Raw genomic sequence first — 22,272 nt, forward strand, 5'->3', positions numbered from 1 at the left:
ATGAGCTCGGAGAAGCCAAACTTTCTGGCGCAGCCGGTCGTGAAGAACATCTTCATGTTCCGAAACGGCGACCCGTACTACGAGGCTCGGCGCATCGTGATCAACCAGAAGAGGGTGTCCACCTTCGAGACCCTGCTGATGGAGGTGACCGGAGGGATCAAAGCCCCCTTCGGAGCGGTGAGGAACATCTACACGCCGAGGGGGGGCCACAAGGTGGACTGCCTGGAGAGCCTGCAGAGCGGGGAGCAGTACGTCGCTGCAGGGGGGGAGAGATTCAAAAAGCTGGAGTAAGACGTGTTTGGTCTTCTGTATCTGCTTTCAAATGCACCTTTTGTCTCACGCCGTTGAGAGGAATGCGTCCGTGCGTAAAACACCGCTGGTTCGGTTTAAAGGTCAGATGTATTTACTGTTCGCTGGAGAGTAGTCAGCCAGCCCCTTCATGAGCTTAGAAAAAACACCTGATATTTAAAAACTTGATGTCTTATCTTTTGACTGAGTCCTTCTCAACTTTATGGGACTCAACAATCCAGAATTTGCAACAGTGTCAATGAGTGGGCTTATTCAGGGTTAATGATGCAGAGAAGATTTTGATATACTGAAGTAATTATATTTTTGACCATCTTCTTGGATATGTGCTTTTAAAAAGCCAGGGAAAGGTACCATGTATAATATCTCCTGCAGAACTGATTATATAAAGAGTGTGAGTCTGTGAAAAATCCAAAAACTGTGTCTATACCTATTAGGCTATAAAAAAAAAAAAAAAGAAACGTTATGCTGTAGCTGATTAGTGTTTCAATAAGGGGTAGGTGTGTCTCTTCACTGTTTTTTTTTTCCACCAGCATGCTTTCAATGACTACATTTCTTCACTTCATATTGTTGTCTCTGCAGTTACCTCCAGATTGGCTCCAGAAAAAGGAGGATGCTGCAGACATTGCAGGTAAAGAGAAAGTTCCACTTTCTTTACAGTTTTTTCAGACAATTCATCAATAAAGATAAGTTCCTGGCTCATCCTCCTCCTATTTGTTCTCTGTGTAGTTCCCTGTACTCTGTGTAATTCCCAATCATACTGATCTTTGGCATCATATGAACACAATCTGCAGAGATGGAACCTGTTTACATAATTTACACCGTCCTGTCAGTCATCCAGAAAGTCTTGGAGCATGGTGGATTCTCAGATCCTCAGGCTAAAAAAACGAACAAACAAACAAACAAAATCCCATTGTAACATATCTTTTATTTTTTTTTACTCTTTCATTTCAGTTGTGTAACCTCTGTGGAAGTTCAGAAACCACATAAGAATGAACACCCTCATTTTAGATGCATTGTTTCAATTGTGATTGTTTTAGTTCCTTATGCAAGATACATGAGGATTTGGGAAGCTCACCTCCGCACTCTCGCCTCCACCCACATTGTAAAGGTTTTAGAAAGATCATTTAAGCAAGGTGTTATGTTCAGCATATCTCCTCATTGTTCTCTGCGAAGAATCACTTTGTTGTCTCAGTGGCCATGAATTATTAACTTATGGTTCATAATCATCCCTCCTATCAATGCATCTTTAATCACCACCTATGAAGCCACAGCCAACACAAGAGAGGCTTAAAGTCAAGTTGATCTATTTTCAAAGTCAACTGCAGGTCGTCTTTCTAAATGCATTTTTTTGTTTGTTTGTTCAAATAAAGTTTATTCGGTGGAAGGGACTGTTCGGTGTACTTCACTGACATAACTCTACTGGCAGGTTTATCAGGACGGTATGGCAAAAAGCGAAGTAGTGAAAGGGTGCAGCGCTTCTTATTCTTTGTTTTTGTATATGTGCTGTGTCGCTCCTTTTGCTCAGAGCCCCACAAATGTTTTGCCAAACGTGCAACCAGCCTTCTCATCATCAAGGAATCTTTTTCTTCAGGACCTGGTGACGCTACTGTGATTGGCGAATATAAAAAGAACTCCTTTACTTTCCAAGGGCCCTTCTTCCTCCTGGCCTACCTCACTTAACCTTGCTGATTGTGTCGGTAATGATGAGAACTCTTAGCTGGCTGAATACTTGGCAATTTATTTTGTCCTTATTGAGTTTGGAGTGATAATTTGGGGTTTTTTTTGGCAGGGGGGGGGGGGTTTGTTTGTTTTAAGGTCAGTACTTTGATGAACCATTCTATATGGGACTAAGCTCAGCAGGGATGAACTGACATGCATTGTGCTTAAAACAAAGAAATACTTTTTTTTTTTTTTTTTTTTTTTTTTGGGCTCATTGTAGCTCTTGTTGCGTTCGGCTTCCTCCATTTTTGCTGCTTTATCTTGGAGTGAATGTGTTCCAAGGACTTATTTTAACCTGCTAGTTTTTCACAAACAGCTGAGTAAGTGCACCAATTGTGTATTTAAGTGAGATGAAAATTGGTCATGTCCATGTCCACAAGCTGTCAAAGTGCAGTACTTTGTCAGCCTTAGGTCAGACATAAAGAGCGTAGATGGAGCCCAGTGTGATGCTGTGGATTTGGTCATTTGACTTATATAAGCTGTGTAAGCTTAGCATTACCAGCACTTAGTGATGTTGTTTGCTAAATGGGAGCTGAGTGGGCTTTTTTCCACTTTACAATAAAGGATCATGTGTTGATTAAAAAATAAAAAATAAATCTCTGCCAATAGCAAAACAAAGCCAGTACTTTTAATAGCCCCCTAGAGAGCGGCTCCTGCCTTGCCTTGCTTGTTTCTGTTTGTTCCTGGGTTATACTGGTTACCAGGTTGGTGCTTTACACAACTCGCCCTGCTTTGCAGCATCCACAAAAGGTAAAAGGTTAAAATGGGAGTGCAGTTGTGTGTTTTGTTTTTGTGTTTGTTTGTTTTTTTTATGTGCAGCATTTGCCAGTTTGGTTATTTCAGCAATTATGTAAATAGAAATGTATTTTCATGTTTTATAATGTTATATCTACCATTTTTAGCCCGAGACTACGACTTAAAATCTATAGCATATAAGAGTCTGCCACCTTGCTTTACTTTTTAAAAATATTTTTCTTTATTCTACCTCTGACCTTCCCTCCTCTGTTACCAGGGTGCTCTTACACAGCCCACAGGACTTTTAATACATCTCCTCCCTATCTGTGGGTCTAAATCTCAGTCTCGGAGTCACAGTGGGTTACCAGGTGTTATGGGAGAGGACCTGCAGAGCTCACACTGTGCAACCTCCCAACCTCAAAGGATCACAGGAGATCATGTTTTCACAGACACAGAGATGAGAGACAGATTCTTTCAGTAATTATAACAGCTCTTTCTCTTTGGTTTTAGGGATGGGAGCTTTTGATGTTACACAAGAGTATTTTTTGTATTGATACTTAAAACTTCTCTCAGCAAAAGTAGAAAACAATTTGGATAAAAAACAAAGGAAAAGGCACAAGAATATACATTATATTGTCCACAGTAAACACAAAATACTGGATCAAACTGTTGCCACCCTTTCATCCAGCATGTCAGACTCTGTTGGTTGTATAGTAGCAATGCTGTTGCCTGCCCTGACATGGTAAGCTATATTTAGGATCCGAAGTGAGAGTCACTATTGTTTGTCCCAACTGGAATATCAATACTGACTTGGGTGTTTGCATTTGTCCCAAAGGAAACAGTCCCTAAACATTTTTACAGGTCTGTTTTTCTGAGCCTCCTTCAGCTGTGCAAACCAATCTGCCCATAAGTTGTTTCATGGCATATTTAGTTCTTTCTTATCCTTCTTTTTCAGGCCAAACCACTGCCACAGAATCGAATCATTGTGTCCGCTCGATTTCTGAAACCCATCAAAGAGCCATGCAGGATATTGTAAGTTTCATTTCCCATTTTCCTTACTAACCATCAAGGTTTCAATCCTAACCTATTCATTTTGCCCGTTCAACACAGGGAGGGACTACATAAGGAAATACTCACTGTCACTGTCCTTTGTCTTTTTAACATGAATTTTGTTCTCTTAGCGTGGTGGCAAATGGCGATGTCTTAAACCCTGCAACGAGGCTGCTGATCCACCAGAGGATGTTGAGCCAGTTTGACAAAATACTGGAGATGATCACAGAGAAGATGGGGTTGAGAGTGCTGGGCGGTGTTCGAAGGTACCGCGTGAAGCCGTGCACACACTGAACGTATGGAGTGTTTGTATGTGCTAATAAAAGCAGTCAAGAAAATCACATGACAGGAGTTTCAGATTGATATCACACGTACTTCCATTAAAGCAGATGATCCCGTTAGATTTGCTGCCCACAGCTGCATCCAAATGAGAAAGGCAGTTTTCTGTAAACTGATTAAAGTCATATGTTGCGTTGAATAATGTTGTATTTGCTGTATTAGTGGGAGAGGTTTTCAGCAACTGTCATACATCTGCTATTGGCTCTGGTGCAACCCCACGATTGAAACCGACTTCTTTTTGTGCTCTAGTCTCTACACCGATGAAGGCCACCAGCTGACTGATGGGAATCAGCTGGAGAGCGGTCAGCTTTATGTGGCTGTTGGGAGGGAAAAGTTTAAGAAGCTGTCCTACAGTGATTTACTCTTCACCAAACCAAGAGGGTTGAGGAGAGTCGATGGGTAAGCGCTGCATTACAGAAAATATCTCTTATAAATATACTGTCCCTTAAACGACTTAAGGCATGAAGTCATATTCAAAGTTTGAAGTTTAGCATGGAGCTATAACAGAGCTAATCCCGTCTGAAAGCTTCATCCCATTTATCAAAGACAAACATGCATATTGTTTACTAATTTTAATGTGCCTAAATACAACTGTATCTGATTTTTTTATCTTTTTTTTTTTTTTTAAGATGAAAAAATATCTAAAGCATTACTCTTCATTTGAGTGTTATTTGGTCAATAAGAGCTTTTTTGATTAATCAACTGTTCCAACACAGTACGTGGCAAACCGATCTCAGATAAACTGTAGTCTGGCCTGATTTTAGCATTGGGAGGCAGACACATCATTCATGTAAATCTTTTTGTTTGTTTTGTGCACAGAATGAAAGCTTACTCGCTTCCACCAATCTACAGATTCTCCAAGCAAAGTGGAAATGTAAGTACAGCAAACCTTTTCATGATTTTTCAAATACCAATGTTCTCCTCTGAGTTTTTGTCCCCATCAATCGGGCTGTTGTGTTCACATCTCTAAGAGTCCAGTTACATGTCGAGGAACAGCTTGAAACAAACCTATAGAATCCTTACAGAGAGGTGAATCATTTTTACCTTGTTATGTATCTATCAGTTTACCAGGACCTTTGAAAGGCTGTGATAGCTCTTTAAATATTAAAGAATGACTCAATGCTTCAAAACTTGTATGTTAATGCTGCGAAATAGAAATAGAGATTTTAAAGTTAATTAGTCTTCTCAGTTGGTTTTCATTTCAGATAATAGTTTGCATAAGTTTGGGGGGAGGGCTTTCATTTTGGTATCCCACATTAATAGATTAAGCCATTACTTTTATCATTAAGGTGTTAAGACTACAGCACCCCATTCGTTCACACACATTTCGTCCATTTTTGTATAAGCAAAAAAATATATATATATTTATCCATCCCTGAACAACTGACATTTACTAATGTTCACTCTAATTCAACTATGATATGTCTTCTACCTTCGCTTTACAGTAAGAGAGGTGATCGCCCAGAATGAATAACCAGTCAGCCATTTTCCTGTACTTACAGCTTAGTGTAACTGTAAGATTTGTGAGAACTCGCCCTCTCCTGCCGATACACCTTCTACCTTCAACCACCTCGGTGTGCTCAAACGAGCTGTCAGTCGTGGCACTGAAAGCATCACAAGCCTGAACAGTACAGGTGGTGACTTACTGCCGTGTTTTCCCCTCAAACCCACAGCTGAGACCATTCAGTACTACAAACTGCACAAGCATGATTTGACTCAGCTGCTGCCAGTGGCAGGTCTCATACACGCTGGCTGCCTTCACCTGCAAAGCACAATTTTGGGGAACACAACTTTTAGTGCATGCAAGTCTTTATAATTGTTTTGCATTTTGATTTAAATGTGCATACTGTCTCCTGCTAGTCATGTCGAGACTTCTGTTCCACTTTGAAAATACACACGTCGGTGAGTTAGTAAACACTTCAAGATTTCATAATTTATCAGCGTGCTGCTTAATATTTAGGAGGATAAAGAAGCATATTGTTTTACTTCCACTTGATACCGGTATATCACATTAGTGTGACCTGCACTCTGTGTGCTGAAATGTGCACAACACCCTGCACAGGAAAACTGTAAAAAAAAAAAAAAAAAAAAAAAACTCCAAAAATATTCAAAATACCTGAAATACTAGAAGGACCTTATGCTTTTATAGGTCTGTATCTTGTAAATACTGTTCCAAGGGAACTATCGTTTTAGGCTTGGTTTTTATCACAGTCATTTCCACAGTCCTAGTTAATGCAGTCACTCAGCACTCATTCAACACATTCAGCATAGTAAGAAAAATATTGCTTTTTTTTTTTTTTTTTTTTTTTTACATACCTTATTTGCCTTAACGATTGCTTGTGATTTTAGTCTCTCATCCACTGACCAGACTTCCACTTCCTTCAGAATAAGTCGACGGTTCATTCCAGTGGAGATGGAGACTCTAAGACCTCCCCTCCACACCACGGTGGGCACAACAAGGACCAACTCTCATCCATCGTCAGGGAAATCTCTCAAGCCAGACTCATGTCCTTCAGGAAGAGGAGGAGCGGACAAAGGATGACCCTCAGCATCTCTGACACGGGTAAAATAGGAGGGAATGTGTGTATGTGTATGTGTTTATCCATGATAAATTGAATATTCGTGTGTAGGTGGTAAGTGTATACAAACACACACATTCCCTCTAACAAAACAACGTGAAGATGGCATATAGTACCTGCTAACCAGAATGTCTGAATCATCTTCAGAAATAATTACCACCAACAGATTCATGTAAAACTTCCAGACAGATGATGTAATCCTTACTTTGAAAGGTTATTTAACCTGCTGCATTCATAAATGGCCACATAGTGGCACTGTTGCTCTGAAAGAAAAATACAAGCGATATAGAAAGTAGGTCTCGTATGATGACATTAACCACAATTGCAAGAAACAGATTATGTCATCTTCTGGTGTCCTGATCATTTTGTTACAACATCCTGCAAACTCCACCAACTACACTTTTATGTTTTTTGGCAGCTCATTCTATTCATGTCATGATGCGTTTTTGTTTGTTTTTTTCCCCCTTCTGGGACCTTTTCTTTTTATTATTATTATTACTTCCATAAATGGCAAATGTAATGTAGTGCTTACAATAAGAAAAGGAGAAGGAAATCACAGCATTTTCCTCATTTCGGAATGAAATCCTTTACAGGAGAAGGATAGTTAGATTTCCTACACACGGCTGCTGACCTTATTGTAACTCATACTGCAGTATGAACTACATTACGTCATCTTGTGGCTCGTGATAGATGTGGCCTGTTTTCTCTTCTGGCAGGAGAGTTGACAGCAGAAGCCCAAAGGAGCGTGGAGAATTGTGTCTGTGGTTCAAGGGAGCTGGCATTTTCCATCAAAAGACAGTTATAAGGAATGTGTGCGTGTGTGTGTGTGTGTTTTGCCTCCAAGTGTGCATGTGAAATCAGTAATGTTACTCTCCAAACCCCCTCTGTACGTGGGATTGTGCAGCATGTCATATTATAGACAGAGAAAACCATGTTGCGTTATTGGTCCCCTTGGGTGACATTGACCGAAGATTAAATTAACAGACAGACAGCTCGAAAAACAAGATCAGGCATCAGACAAGATTGTTCGAATGTCTTAGAGATTCAATCATATTATCAGGCACCCCACACTCTTTGACCTATAATTCATTTTTTAAAATGACAGTGATATTTTATTTCTAAAATTCAACCCCAATTCAAATAAGAGTTGGGACACTGTTTAAAATATAAATTAAAACAAAATGCAATGATTTGCTAATTTCATAAACTAACATTTTACTCCAAATAGAAAATAAACAACATATCAGATGCTGAAACTGAGATATTTTAACATTTCGTAGATAATAATAGCTCATTTTGAATTTGATGGCGGCAACACATCTCAAAAAAGTTGGAACGGAGGCAACAAAAGGCTGGAAAAGTAACTGGCACACGTCAAAAAAACAACTGGATGGCTAATTAGGTTAACTGGTAGCAGGTCAGTAACATTTCAGAGAGGCAGCGGAAAGATGGAAAGATGGGCAGAGGTTCACCTATCTGCCACAAACTGTTAAAAATTGTGAAACAATTTCAGAAAAAATGCCCCTCAACATAAAATTGTGAAGACTTTGAAGATCCCACCATCGACAGTGCATAATATCATCAAAAGATTCAGAGAATCAGGAGGAATCTCTGTGCGCAAGGGACGAGGCTAAGGGCCAAAACTGGATGCTAGTTGTCTTCAGGCCCTGAGGCCACACTGCATTAAAAACAGGAGTGATTCTCTACTGGACATCACTGCATGGGCTCAGGAACACTTCCAGAAATCACTGTCTGTGTACACCGTTCGCCGTGCAGTCCACAAATACCAGGTTAATGCTGTATCATGCAAAAAAGAAGCCGTATGTGTGAACACAGTCCAGAAATGCTTCATTTAAGTTCATTTAAAATGGTCTGAGGCAAAATGGAAAACTGCTCTGTGGTCAGATGAATCAAAATTTGAAATTCTTTTTGGAAACCATGGACTGCCGTGTCCTGCCGACTAAAAAGGAGTGTGATCATCCAGCTTGTTATCAGTGGACAGTTCAAAAGCCTGCATATCTGATGGTATGGGGTTGCGTTACATACTGCATCCATCACAACAGCACGGCTTCGCTGGAGAACAGTCTGCCTGCAGTCCAGAACCTTTCACCAACTGAAAACATTCATCATCATGAAACAAAAAAACCCGGCAGTGAAGGCCCAGGACTGTTGAGCAGCTAGAATGGGACAACGTTTTTCTCCTAAAACTCCAGCAACTGGTCTCCTCACATCTTAGATGTTTACAAACAGTTGTGAAAAGAAGAGGGGATGCAACACAATGGTGAACATTTGAAATGAGGTGCCGCCATCAAATTCAAAATGAGCGAATATTCTCCACGAAATCGTTAAATGTCTGTTTTTTATTGGGAATGAAATCTGGGTTTTGAGGATTTGCAAATCAACGTATCCTGTTTTTATTTACATTTTACACAGCGTCCCAACTTTTTGGGAAGTGGGGTTGTGCTTGTATTTGCTTATGTAGAGGATGCAGTCCCTCTGTGTCCGTCCACGGTGCTGACGACACAACAGGTGATGTTCCGCAAAGACGTCAGCACTGCTTTTGTTCAAGCTTTTCTCAAAAGCTGAAATCACAGCTACTCATTGGTTTAACACAAACAAATGAGTTGATAAGTTCAGCGCTGCGGTCTTGTTTGTCCAGTTTAGCGTCTCAGTAGGAACTCAGTGTTCATATCACCTCTGCTAAGTGATTCACAGCAGAGCAGAGGTGTTTTTGGTGTTATGTTCCCCTGTGGGGAAATCCTGCCCTGGTTGGGTATGAGGTAAACACATCTAGATCTGCTGCCAAAGGGAACGTGTCCAAAAAAGTTGGCAGACTGGCAGAGGCTGTGGAAAGAAGACAGTATGAAACCCACACTTTAGGTCTCTGGTGCGTTGGAACATTGGAGGGGAAAGAAAGGATTGTTATTAAGGTGTCACGCCTTTGTAAATGTACTTCTGAGGAGAAAAGGGCTCGAGAGATGCCCAGAAAGGGATGAGCGAAATAGAAAGTAGAAAGTAGTGAGTGCAAAAAGACAAAAAACAAATGAGACAGAGTGAGAGATTCTCCTGATGTTCTGTGCATGCGAGTGTGCGGATATATACACACACGTGTGTCTCAGGACGCCAGTCCCCATTATTCACTGTCTATCAACTACCGGGAGCCAGACTGAAGATGACTATGGCGGTTTCTGCGTGTTGTATTGTAAAGCTTCTGACTTTTCTGCTTCATTAGACTGAACACAGCAGTGAGAGGCAGCAATGAAGATGGTGGTCGGGGGTGGGGGGGGCAGCGAGGCAAGTCATGCAGCAAAGGTCATGAAATGCATTTGAACCCGCTATAACAAAGACATTTGGTTTGAAAGAGTTAACCAACATGACACATTGCCTGTCTCATGCTTCACTCCAGTTCTATTTTATAGTAACTCTTTTAGCTCTTGTAAACTGGGAAAAATTTGCGCTCCACTGTCAGCTTCAACTTTTAAAACCAAAACATTCACGCTCAGATTGTAACCAATTAGCAGCTGGTGCCAACCTTAAAATAAATTTTGTTTTATTAGAGGTCCTTTTGTTCAGTTTAATGATTCAGAGGAGAGAAGAAGCGAAGGGAGCAGCAGGAGTGGGAAAATGGAGAAGAATAAATGAGAGGAGAAAAAGAGAAAGGAAGGGATGATGAAAGAGGAGGGAATAAAAGGTTGAGATGATGAAGGGAGGACAGCAGTGAGAGGAAGCAGAAGAGAGGAAAAAAACAGCACAGGTGGAATCAAATAGTGAATACGATGAATAGGCTGAGATGTGGCGAGGCACAAGCACTGGGTGTAAAGAAAGGCACAGAGAGATATTGAAGGGTAGAGGGAAGGGCGGGGTTTGGATAATTGCCTTTCATTTGGATAATCTCTCTATTAGAGTCATCAAAGCAGCATTTTACTCGTCTCTACCCCCTCACTTGGGCCAAATTTCTCATCTGAAAATCAACAAAAGAGCCAAGGGTGGACAGACAGAAAGCTATGGGTGAGAGGAAGCAAAGGCACCGAGGAAAAGGAGAGAAGCTGATTATCTGGACTCTTGGGTTGGGTTTCTACGTGCCTCTCTGCGTTTATTAATGAGGGAGCACACTGTTGTAAGCTTTTTTCACAATTGCGCAATTCCGCCTTTCAGACCTAACTTGAACACGAGTGGTTCAATCGGTTGATGCTCACTGATGCTGTGAGATTTCTCTCTTCCTTGCACTCTCGTCAGCCCAGAATCCAGGGGCACGCTCAGAACGACGACCTCAGCCGCTCTAAGGCAATACGTGCTGATTGTAGATTTTACCTTTGAATCCTCAAGGGCATCCACTTCATTTGCCAAACTTCGTCTGCGGAATAGTCCTTTTCATGCACCAGGACCCATTTTTGAATTGACTTAGCAGGAGCCAATTCAATTTATGATAAGTGACAGATCCGCATTATGTCTGTTTCCATTATTTTCCTTGAAGTCAAGAAAGTCAAGACTAATTTGGAAAGTTTCGACTAGAAACATTTGTGCTTTTATTTGCTAGTTCAATGCAAAAGAAATGTGGATTTCTGTGTGTGTGTGTGTGTGTGTGTGTGTGTGTGCGTGGATGTGTGCACCCGCCAGCCAGCCAGATCAACCGTCTGCCTCTGGCGTCATAAAATGTGAGGCTGCCTTCGGGAATTAGCCCTGTTAGCATATGTTTCTATAATGCCTGTCAGCTTGAAATAGGGCTCAAAACAGCCTTAGGAGGCAGGAGACATGTACACAAAGAGGCTGTGTGTCTGAAATCGTGTGCCTGTGTCAAAAAAAGAGGCTCAGCAGTGAAAGGATGAGAAATGGCAACATTTAAAGGAAGTTTTGGTTTGGTTTTTTTTTTCCGCCGGCTCTTAGACAGTTTGTTGGCGCAGTTTTTAAAGCGTGTCACATGCATTCCTGCGTTTCTGTGACCATCCTTGCCGCCATCCTTCGTTCATTTTTCGTCCTCTTTCATCTCACCCTTTTCACGACAGCAGAGAAAGGTTCTCCATGACCCTTTGATGCAGGATTACTGGATTAAAGAGCAGGGTAGCTCTACTAATCTGTCACATTAATCTGTTAACAAGAGTTTCAGCTGTGACATACAACAGCGCCAGCTACGCCGTACAAAGTACGAGGCTAGCAGAACACATGACACTTTGAATGACACAAATTTACTTAATGTCTGTCATTTCTAATCTTGCCCGCTTTGCACTTTGCAGGGCCTTTTTTGAGGTTCGAGCTGGTAAAGGTGCATCTGAAGCAGCAGAGATAGGAGCATCAGAGTCTGCTGCATCTAGTACATGTTGAAGCCAGAGACGGCGATGCCACTTTGGCATGCAGCCTAAATGTTAAGAGTAAATATCTGCCATTTGTACAGACATGAAGTTTACATTGTGTGTTGGAGTCACGCCTGAATCATATGCCGCTCTAATACATACGTTCTTACCTTTCCTTTTTTCTTTCTTTCTCTTTTCAAATTTTGATGAACGTATGTGACAGGACAAAACAACAAAACACTGACATCCTCCATATGACATTAGACAATGACACGACAACAACATAATAGAAAAAACACAGTCAAACCCCGACAGAAGTGGGAGAGCTTTATATACCGTTTCTAATGTTCTGTATATCATTTCGTTTGCCAGTTTCAGTACAAAAAGTACTTTAGAGCAGCGGAATAAAATCAATGCCTACTATCCGACAAAGGACTTATGGAACTTGAGTTATACGATAAACTCATTGCCTTCAGTGATCATGGTTTATAAATCGGATGCCCAATAGTATCATGCTTTCTGTGTGTGTGTGTGTGTGTGTGTGTGTGTGTGTGTGTGCGTGTGTGCGTGTGTGCGTGCGTGCGTATGTGTGTGTTGATAAGAAAGAAAAATCCAATTTTACTATCTCTTCATTACACTGATTAGAGAGAAGCCATTTGGAGAGAAACCTTCATCTAATGGAGAGGCTGGATGGTAAACGTACCATGCAATTGTGAGAAAAGCAAAAGAGAACAAACTCCATGAATTATTAAAATATTTAACTGAAGCCATGACCTTTAAAAATATTACTCTGCCTGTCTAACTGCAACATTGTCAAGCAGAGCCTTCTTTTGATTTAATGTCAAAGCTATTTAAGCATGGGCTGCATATAAGAGCCATTTCCTACTCTACTGAAAGGGTTCACTCTGAAGATAACGGATGTTTGGTGTTCTTTTTTTATAACGATCTGCCTCAGAAACAAATCTTAATGTAAGAATGTTATACGCCGGAAATATTGCCCACACACAGTACAAGAGCTGTATATCTGCTTTCAGTGCATTGTGTTGCAGTAGTCTAAAGGGAGAGTAAACTTCCATGAAGATTGGGGGATTCAGAATCTGCATCAGGAGCTAAAATATGCAGACTTTTAGCGCAGTATGGATCAAACTGGATCCTTAATTTCTTAAAATGCTATTTTTTTGAAAGTCACGAATTTGGAAAACATCATAATCATGATCACCACTGAATTTCTGCACATGTGTTTGTATGGCGTGAGAGAATGAAGCAAGTGTGGTATTTTTATTTTATTTTATTTATTTTTTTATTTAGAACATCAGTCACCTTGATGATTCTCTTCAACGCTTTGCTTCTTTATGAACCTACGTATTGTGCGAAAATATTCTGCGTATGCATTAGAAAGATTGTCCGCTCATCATTTTATACTTTACAGCTGGATGAGCTTCTTAGTGTCATATCACAATAAACTCAGTAGTAACTGGGCCTCCTTTTATTGTAACTGGCCATACAGTCATTAAATGTTTTAACAGGACTCTGGTCAGTGACTTTCAAAGTGGCAACATTTCATAATTACTGTTCAGAGTTACTGCCCATGTTGTTTTACACCCCACCATAACTCAGGCATGTGCTGACTGGGGTAAATCAGCTCGCTGTATATAAGCAATACACTGTAGTGTAATGTAATACACTGTGGAGAGTGATTTAAGTACATTAAGTGGTGTGTCGGGGCTAACACACCCACACACACACTCACACACACACACACACACAAAAAAAAGCGTATCTGCTGGAAGTAGAATTGGCTTGTGTGGGCCATGTCAAAGATTTTTCCTGTGCTTTGGTTTATAAACATAAACACACTATTTATTAAAACTATGGTTCAGATTTATTTACACCATAACCCCCGCCATTTAGGAATGAATTCTTCAGGAGTGGTTTCCAAAGAATAAAGAAATCTGCTCCTGTGCAGCCGGAGAGAAAAGCACCATTGACCATGAAGCCCGAAGCATATCCAGAAAGATGTCTTTCTACTCTGCTTCTAAGGCAGATGTCAGCCTGTCAGACGTTATTATGCCTGAGTTTTTCATGGAGCAAATGGACTACAAAAAAAGATGCAAGAACAGTGTTGGCTTTATTTTTCTCAGCATTCCTTTCTTCTCAAGGATTCTATTGGTAAATTAACCAACTGTGACCATGACTCTGCCCAGTAAATGAATATGTTTTTCAAAATAATCTTTTATTAACAAAGGGGACGGGTGAAAAAAACAGGGAACGACCAAATGTTTTCCATTATTCAACATTTTCTTTTTGAGCTGTCTAGTCAACTCTGAGCTAAACCCTCTCAGTAATATGATGTTGTATCTAAAGACTTAGCAAAGCTGTATTGTGTTCAATAGGTTTTCCCAAGTGTCACGGCACTCAAGACATCGTCTAATCCATGAGAAATGACATGACGGCTTGCGCGGAATGCAGAGTAAATGATTTGTGCAACATAAAAAAACGCCCAGCAGGTTCCTCCAGCACTGAGACCTCATAGTCGTTAAAAGCATCTTATATCCTCAATGAACCAATTCACAAGTCAATCTGCAACGAAAAAAATAAAAAGTTATCATTGAACTCGCCTGCTCCAGATTTTCTGTGGAGTCACGACCTAACCTGATTGCACTGTATGGCCTTTACACAGAAATGCTTCCTGGAAGAATGGAAAAGCTTTTTAACATGATATTAGACCCCATAATTCTCTGCAAGGCTCGGCTGCCCGCTCCCACTCTGCAGTGGAGAGTTGAATAGTGATGTAATGCGCATGGTCTGCTCATTTCCCTAGAACTGTATGTTTGTTGTCCAACGCCCTGGTGAGCTTAAAGAGTTGATTGGTAGCAACCCCTTAGAAGGAGCCGGAAGATGCACCAACCTTTGGTGTTTATCCACACTGAAGTTCAGGCTCGGGGATCATCTACAGTCTTAACATATTTCACTGAGTCTTATTTACATCATGATACCTAGTGTTTGTTGCATGCTGCATTTCCAGCGTGCTATAAGACAGTCCCCTGAAGCTAAAGCCCTGCACAGTGGTATAACATCTTTGTTTGTGTGTGTGCGTGTGTGTCTCTGTGTGTGTAAAAGGAGATATCGAGTTTGCTTGCTGAGGAGTGGGAGGTTATTGCAGTTTACTACCTGCTATCACTTCATCTTCAGTTGTGTTTTATTACATTTCTCTGGAACACCAGTCGTTTGTAACTTTACCTCTCATAAGAATGGCAACCAGAGCCATTTGCGTGAGTAATTATACCCGCTTACAGTTGCATCCTTGTTTTACCTCACAGTGATGGATGAGAAGTGCCATTACCTCCGAAATGTGGGTGCGCTGTATTGCTGTTTGTGTGCCATCGGTACATGTATGTGTGTGCTTGTGTGATTTTTGCCTGATTGTGGCAGGGGGAAAAAAAACAACAAACAGATATATACACATACACAACACTGTCCAAGCAAGTGTAATGCCACAACCTAAATCTGCTGGATTTAACGAAGAGTGGGGGTTCTAAATATTGTATTTAATTAGATTTTCATTCAGCCTCAAATCACCTTAAGATGTTTAGAGATGTAGCAGCTCATCTACTGCTCACTGCTTACTGTTTCGGCCCTCGCTGTTTAATGAATGCGGCCGATTTCCATAAAATATTCTTAAAGAAATCCATTATTATTACCATAACGTTTCATCTCATACCATAGCTAAACTTCAATCAGTTTTGCATTTGAAATGCATTAAATGTCTCCATAAACTCTTCTAATCTCCAGCCGAGTCATTTTTCTTCTTTAACTGTGTATGTGTAGAAAGAGAAACTAATATTAAAATCATTAATTACACCGTTCTTTCTTTCTTTTTCTTTTTTTTTTTTCTTTTTTTCCTCCTACTCCTTTGCCTCCTTATTTTCTGATTGGAAATTTCAGTCTCATCCTGTGTTTCAAAACAAGTGTGTACTAATGTTGTTTATCAGAGCGTGTCGCTGTATTCCTCCTATGATGTTTAGGGTTAATTACTCTAAAGCCTTTGATGCACATGCTCACACGACAACTGAAAATCCCCATATTAATTTTGCACTCCAACAAACCTGCCTTGCTGAGCTGATTGCTTCAATAGACATGAATGCGGAGCTTCTATTGAGTTGCAGTGTGATGTGTTCATTTAAACACCAGGATCCACAGTATCACTTTGCAGTTGTTTAGGCCATAAATGATGACAGGTGTTTCCTCAGGGGGGCCGGCGGAAGATATTTTCTGTAACGAAAACTAATCTTGTGGACTATTATTAAGGCTCATCATATTTCTCTTTTCTCCCCCCACTTTTTTCCCCCCCTCCTTGTCTTTTTGCACGGCCATGCAACTTCAAGTGCTCTATTTACTTCATTTTAATGTATTGTGTGCTGGACCAAATAAGGTTGTTTGAAAGTTGGCTGCAAATTTTAAAAGTAAAAAAAGCGCATTTAAAAAAAAGAAAAGAATGCATACATTGTGACAACCACTTTTATGGATGTACATCATCACAGGAGGCTGTTAAATAAATGTGGCTTGTTTGCAGGTGTGTGCAGTGAAAGCTGGGGTTTAGGTAGAACAACCTCTGCCTAATAACATATAGACCACCTGGGGTGAGTGCATGATGGCGGTGATAGAAAGTAATGATGACGATTAATTTGATGGAGAGCTGACGTTTTTTTTTATTCTAAATCTTCTTGTGATCCTGAACTTCCCTGCAGTGCTCTTTCCTCCCTTCAGCTTGTCAAATGTTTACTGTCTCTACCTCCCATACTTCCATTGTCTGGGGAAGTTGTTTACTTGCCTGAAGGGGGGGAAAAAAAAAAAAGAAGGTTTCTCCACAAGGTGTCACTCTTGTGCTGTCCCTGTTCGAAACTGAAAAACACAACTGCTGAATTAAAGCTGTAAAATTTCAACAAATCACTTACTGGGGGATGAGCAAAATCTTCCTTCTTTATAGGAGAGCTTTTGCAGATATCTGAGGTGACGTAATAAACTCTAAATGAGAAATTGAAATTTTAGTGTCTTAAAAAGTAGTCAGCACATCAAGCAATATTTAAAGTGTGTACATCAGAGAATGAAAAGCAAACATAACAATTTACACATTGAACTATTCACAAATTGCCACCACATAGCCACTGTGTGATTGCTCAGACAGAGCTGTAGCTTATGTTGTGTTCTGATTCATTCAATGTTGTTGAGCCTCTTTACAACACAATATCAATTTTGGCTGATTTGGCACAGACAAGTTGGTCCCTGCCTGTGTGAGATAAAATAAATTGATTTACCACCCACCCTCAGGCTACGCTGACCCTCACAAGCCCATTCAAGACACAATATCACACATTAGGATGAAACACATCATAGACAATAAACGTCTGTTTCTTATATTATTATTATTGTTATTATTTATTTTTATTTTTTTACTTTAAAGACACAATAAACTATCTGTGCAGTCAGCCTGGATTCTGTAATGTGCTCAGTGTGCCTAGATAAGACCCTTTACTTATTTTCCCAGATGACCCAGAATCAAAGGCTGGCGATGGAAACTCTGACAACAAAACTCCTGACGACCCGCCAGCTGAAGAGGTATAAACACACAAGAGCACTACATGGCAGGCTGTTGTAAGAGCCTAACAATGACATCTTTAAAAGAAGACGCAGGGAGGCATTGTGTTTGATGTGACCTCTCAGTAGACGCTTCCTGCCATGAGGTGGTGGTGTTATTTTTCCTTCCTCTGGATTTTCTGTAAATATTTTTGTCATGCTCCTACATTTATATCAAACAGTAGTTGGCTCAGACTGATGCATACAATATTAGAAAATAATAATGTGAGCTAATGAGATTGGGTTGGAAGATTTATTGGAATGTGTTATGTGACTGTGCATCGATAGATAATGCCTGTTATTTAATTTCCCACGAATTCTACTTTGATTCAGTTTAATTCGCTGATATACCATGGGACAGCGGGAAACTCAAATTTATTGCTCCTCCTGGTTTGTAAGGGTTTATGGCTCTTTAGTAAAATGCAGGTTACAGGACAATCATTGAAACACTGCAGTTATACTGTAAGTTAATGTGTTAAAACATTTCGAGGTATAAGTAGTTTCCATGGTTATTATTTCATTACAGAAACCTGCAGTTGAGGACACAAAACCCGCACAGTGGAAGGAACAAGTGGTGACTGGTGCCGAAAACACCACAGAGGAAGACATGATGACTAGCAAAAAAGAGAAGGAGAAAAGCCAGGAGACAACCAGTGAAAAAGAGGGAGGAGAGGAGAAGGAAAGCCAGGAAACAACCAGTGAAAAAGAGGGAGGAGAGGAGAAAGAAAGCCAGGAAACAACCAGTGAAAAAGAGGGAGGAGAGGAGAAAGAAAGCCAGGAAACAACCAGTGAAAAAGAGGGAGGAAAGGAGAAGGAAAGCCAGGAAACGACCAGTGAAAAAGAGGGAGGAGAGGAGAAGAAGGAAATGGAAGAGTCGAGTAATGAAAAAGAGGGTGAGGCAACAGAGGAAGAGGAGGAAGTACAAGATGAAGGGAAGGAGGAGGTCACGGTTGAGAGTGAGGAGGGGTTTAAGACTGAGGAGCAGGAGGCCAGCAGTAGCAACACTGATAAGAGCCAGGAAGGTAAAGAGAAAGAGGATGGAAGCCATACATCTTCTGAGGGTGAAAAGGATGAGCAGAGCAAATATACAGAAGAAGAGGTGCAAGATAAAGACAGCAGAAAGGGTGAAGAAAATGAGGACCAACATAATGATGTAGACACAGAGGAAGAACAGAAAGAGACAGAAAGCAGCAATGACCCAGGGAAGACTCAGGCAGATAACGAGACAAAAGACACCGATAATGGCAGAAGCAACAGTAGAAACAGTAACCAGGAGCAAGATGGGAGCCAAACAAGAGAGGAAACTACTAAAGAGTCAGGGGATGAGGAGAGAAAGGTAAATGGAGAGGTCGGTGGGGAAGACGATGAGGTGCAAAGTGAAGCAGAGTTGGACAAGGAGGAGAAAAATTCAGCCAGTCACAAAGATGCCACAGAAAGTGGAGAGAAAGCAGAAAACCCTGATAAAGAAAATCAAGATAACAGGAAAGAGAAGGATTGAGAGCAAACATCTGCCGAAAACACTAAACACAACTTCACAATACAATGTAGAAATGAAGGAAGATGGCAGAGAAAAGAGTAGAGAGCAGTCAGAGATGATGTCCTTGGTGAAGTTGCACTGAAAGGAAGAGGGTTCTACAATGCTGAGAGACTAAATGATCATTTCAATGGCTGGCTGCGAAATGATGTCAAGGTACACAAGACTTCAGGTATTTATTCAAAAGCTATTCATCAAAACATCATACATGTTTAAAAAGAGTCAAAACAAATTACTTATCATTCACACTGTTATCCTCCGGGCTGCTTTATTTTTTCAGTGTACATTGTGAGTACTATATATTAGACCATTAAATCCAAAAATATCAATTCACAGGTCACAGGAATGAGGCTAATAGCTGTTTGTTTTAAATATATATTTGTATTTATGGTATTCTTGTCTTCTTCTGAGTCAGCAAGTGGTATAAATGAGCTTTTTGAGCTAAGCAACAATAACATACAAAAACTGTATGTCATACCACTTACGTCTGAATGTTAAGCTAAATTATATGGTACTGGATTTAGCATGAATGGCTTCTTGATAAAACTGTTCCAAACACATAATCCTTTGTCACTTAGTCATTACATTTCTCTTGATTTTTTTTATTTTTGATCTACCTTCTACAAATAAATAAGTAAAAAAATGACAGCTAGGGGCCTTAAAAAGATGCTTTCTTGTTAGCAGACTTCTACCCCTCCTTTTCTCTTTAAAATTCGCTGTTAAATGATAATGAAATTCAAATAATAATAATAATGTTAATATTCAAACTGGACAATTGGGCACATTATGTGACATGCATGAGTAATAGGAGTTTATTTTTAATTGATCGTTTCCAAAATGTTCAAAGGGAAAATTTATTTTGGCTCCAGCTCCACTCACTATGTGCTGTTGCTCTTATGTTAGAGTTGTTAGACAACAGCATAGATAAATTTTGTTTTGAATTTAAATTGAAACTTAATAAACAGTGTCAGCTCTATACGGTGCTGGAAAAATTAGTTTCTTTTATCTTTAAAAATGTCTGGATAAGGGCGATGTACAACCCCCCCCCACACACACACACACACACACACACAAAAAAAAAAAAAGAAAAACAGCTACAGCTACCTGTGTGCTTTCTGTGCTGTGTGCTGTGTGCTGTGTGATTTCATGCTCAGACTGGAGTGCAGAGCTTCAGGCGTTCATCGTTGCGTATGCATGACAACAGGTTTGCCTATTCCCTACCAGCAGCTAACTTCAGTAGAAGAAAATATACGATATACTTATTTTCCACCAAATGAAATTTTTTTTCATTTAGATAAATCCACTTTCACCAATTTTCCTCTGACAGGTCAAGTGAGGAACGCATACACAGTGGAGAAAGAATGAGCTGCTAGCTGCTGTGTAAACTAATAAAACAGATCTGTTGTATCATCCCAACCCTAACCCTCCTGTAAAAGTGTCAGAGCCTCTGCGTGAGACAGTAAGATCGGTGAGTGTGCCTTTTTCAAATTTGTATTAAGGCTTCAGCTGACTCAGTAGCCCTGCAAAGGGCAGGTGACTGTGAAAGACATTGCAGCAGGAAAGGAAAGAGGTGAAAATTGGTAAGTTCATCCAAGTGTTGGGTTGCCATCTTTGCTGATAGGAGCTGGATCTGAGAAATACCCAGATCCATTGTAGACTCATTTCACCCAGGACTGAATGCCAATTATAGCCTTTTCCATCTTCTGGCAAAAGTCAAATGTTAGCGTTAGCGTTAGAGTGTTACAGTCGTGGCTTTTTGGATCAGTGGAAAAGGGACTGCAGAGACAAAGGTTATTCATCAATGGAGACGGCTCTCGGCAAGTAACAAAATGAAGTTTGATGAACTCCAAAGTAACCCTTTCTTCTAGACTGGTAATTTTACAGCTTCTTTAAGTTAAAAAGCTGCATGAATAATTTACATGTAAAATCTAAAGAAGTAAAATGTGTCAAACCAAATGTAACTTCTTCTGCTGTGTTAATTTAAGTTTGCATATGTTTTGAATGCTTGTAGATTTTTCCTGTTTTAACACAAAAACTAGTAACTGCGATGGCCCAGTACATTTATGCAGTAAAACGGTTTGCCTGTTGTTATATTACTCTGTATTTACAACAACATGAGTATTGGATAACATAGATTTAGTTATACTCAGTATCTCAGTCATCCACCCCTGGTAAGTGGAAATAGCTATGAGGAAAAACTCTCCCTCCACAGCCAATATCAGCACTCAGGTGCTGGCTGGTTATATGATTAAAGTGAAACTCTACAGCACACTGTCTTCTCTCAGTGTGATTTCAGTTTGAAGTCTTATTTTCACTATTGGTTTTACTTAATGTTACATGCAACTAACCCCCATCGAGTTCATACGACTCAACAGGAGAACATAGTGTGAGATAATGTAACGATTTGTCAGGCATTAGCTCTGAATGCAGGCAGCTACAGCGATGTGTATCATGTGGCTGGGATAAGGGATCCTTAGAGCTAAAGGCAAGTACATGTTAGGAAGAGAGCAAATGGTGTTTCTATCGTTCATATGAATGCCAAAAGAGCCCATCTCTTGTATTCAACTCGGTGTCTCCATGTTTATCAGCAATTTGTTAGACTGCACAAAAACATAACGTGTGTGTGAGATATTAATGTTGAACAAGATCCAAGTGCCTACATGGGTTGAAATTTCAGCCCAGGATATTTTTATTTTTACAAGGGAGATTTTCATCAAAAATTTACACACAAAAAAATGCACCACTTAATCCATCAATTAAATGTATATAAATAACACTAACCATATGTTCTTAGACCTCTCACGTTCATTCAGTCATTCCTGTTTCGCCATGACGAAAACTTGTACAAAATGCCATCCACAAGCAGGAAACTGTAGTGTGAACTGTGATCTATTTCAGCGTCTATGGAGCCACTTTCATCCCTGCAGCTGTTCAAATTGGGATTCATGCACTCAGTGTGTTTGTGAGTCACCCTCCCATGAGAGAGGGAGAACATGGCTGAGGAGAAAGGATGAGGTAGAGGGAGAGAGCAAAGAGCAAGCGATGCAGAGAAAGTCAGGAGGAGGCGGCGGCGGCTGGTGTGTGT

General features: G+C 40.3%; 1 protein-coding gene across 1 annotated transcript; it reads left to right on the forward strand.

Annotated features, from left to right (window-relative positions):
• LOC115044625 (doublecortin domain-containing protein 2-like) lies at window positions 1-19,151 on the forward strand. The gene is made up of 9 exons (XM_029503757.1): window positions 1-287; window positions 889-937; window positions 3,719-3,795; window positions 3,945-4,079; window positions 4,402-4,551; window positions 4,972-5,026; window positions 6,538-6,715; window positions 17,565-17,635; window positions 18,180-19,151. The coding sequence occupies exons 1-9, from the start codon at window positions 1-3 to the stop codon at window positions 19,149-19,151; spliced, it is 1,974 nt and encodes a 657-aa protein (XP_029359617.1).
• Window positions 19,152-22,272: the final 3,121 nt, after the last annotated feature.

Source organism: Echeneis naucrates, chromosome 6, assembly GCF_900963305.1.
Source record: "Echeneis naucrates chromosome 6, fEcheNa1.1, whole genome shotgun sequence".
Taxonomy (NCBI): domain Eukaryota; kingdom Metazoa; phylum Chordata; class Actinopteri; order Carangiformes; family Echeneidae; genus Echeneis; species Echeneis naucrates.